Here is a 956-nt window from a genome sequence, read left to right as displayed (position 1 = left end):
GCTGGAGATACACCCCGTTGCCACCCCCGCGGCGGCTCTTGTGCGTTTTCTTTTTATTTTATAATACACTGTTATCTTTTTTATTTTAATTTATTATTTTTATTTTTTTTAATTTTTCCTTGTTTTGGTTTACTACCAGCATCGTTACAACCCTCGTCATAATATATTATTATTATAATATTTTGGTATTTTCGTTGCCGTATCCAAGCCGTTTCTCTTCTTTTTTTTTTTTTATTTATTTATTCAGGCTCAGCTGCAGACCGCCGTCAACCGCAGCGCTCGAGCCGCGTTTGTCTCGGAGGGGTCTGGGGTCCTCTCTCATTTGCTTGGTTTTGTTTTGGGTTCGTTGTATACTGTGTTGCCGTCTCCGCCTCCTTTCTACTCTTCTCTCGGCAGCGAAGTTCAAACAAAACAGCCCCAGCTACAAGTCGTTGCCAGTAACCTAGAGGCCCTCCATCAGGCCCGCATGCACGCAAACAGAGGTCCGCTGCTGCTGCTGCTGCTGCTGTTGCTGCTGTTGCTGCTGCTGTTGTTGTGGTTGCTCGCTTTGGCGGTGCTGCAACTGCTACTGCAAGTGCTACTGCTGCCTTCCTTCTGTTTATGTAGCTGTAGGACGTGCTTTGGCTGCTGCTTCTGTTGCTGCTCCTATCGCTGCTGTTGCTGCTGCTGTTGCTGCTGCTGTTGCTGCTGCTGTTGCTGGTGTGTGAGTGTGTTTGTGTGTTTGTGTGTACATGTGTGTACAGCTGATCTTTCGTCTGCTGTGGAGTGTATGGATCGCCTGAAGGGGGCCGCGCGTCGAGAGACGGCGGAGGAAATCAAAAAAATAAAAATGAGTTTGGCTGTACACAGAGCTGTCGATACACTCCACGCCCGGCTCGACTGTATGAACGCCCAGCTGGCGCACTAGACCCTAAACCCTAAACCCTAAACCCTAAACCCTAAAACCTAAACCCTCA

At 48.1% G+C, this 956-nt stretch overlaps 1 protein-coding gene across 1 annotated transcript in view; it reads left to right on the top strand.

Moving 5' to 3' along the window:
• The window catches only part of EMH_0078840 (uncharacterized protein), a gene marked incomplete at both ends in the record, with an annotated part of 2883 nt that extends 1976 nt beyond the window's left edge, over positions 1-907 (top strand). Inside the window, 2 exons of the mRNA XM_013500052.1 lie at positions 248-482; positions 744-907. Coding sequence (XP_013355506.1) covers positions 248-482; positions 744-907 — 399 coding nt within the window. The remainder of the gene's footprint in view (positions 1-247; positions 483-743) is intronic.
• Between the last annotated feature and the right edge of the window lie 49 nt (positions 908-956).

The sequence above is a fragment of the Eimeria mitis genome, genomic scaffold (genome assembly GCF_000499745.2).
Source record: "Eimeria mitis Houghton genomic scaffold, Emh_scaff4964, whole genome shotgun sequence".
In the NCBI taxonomy this organism is placed as follows: domain Eukaryota; phylum Apicomplexa; class Conoidasida; order Eucoccidiorida; family Eimeriidae; genus Eimeria; species Eimeria mitis.
The sequence above is the reverse complement of the archived record's forward strand: the minus strand, read 5'-3'. Positions and strand labels throughout refer to the sequence as shown.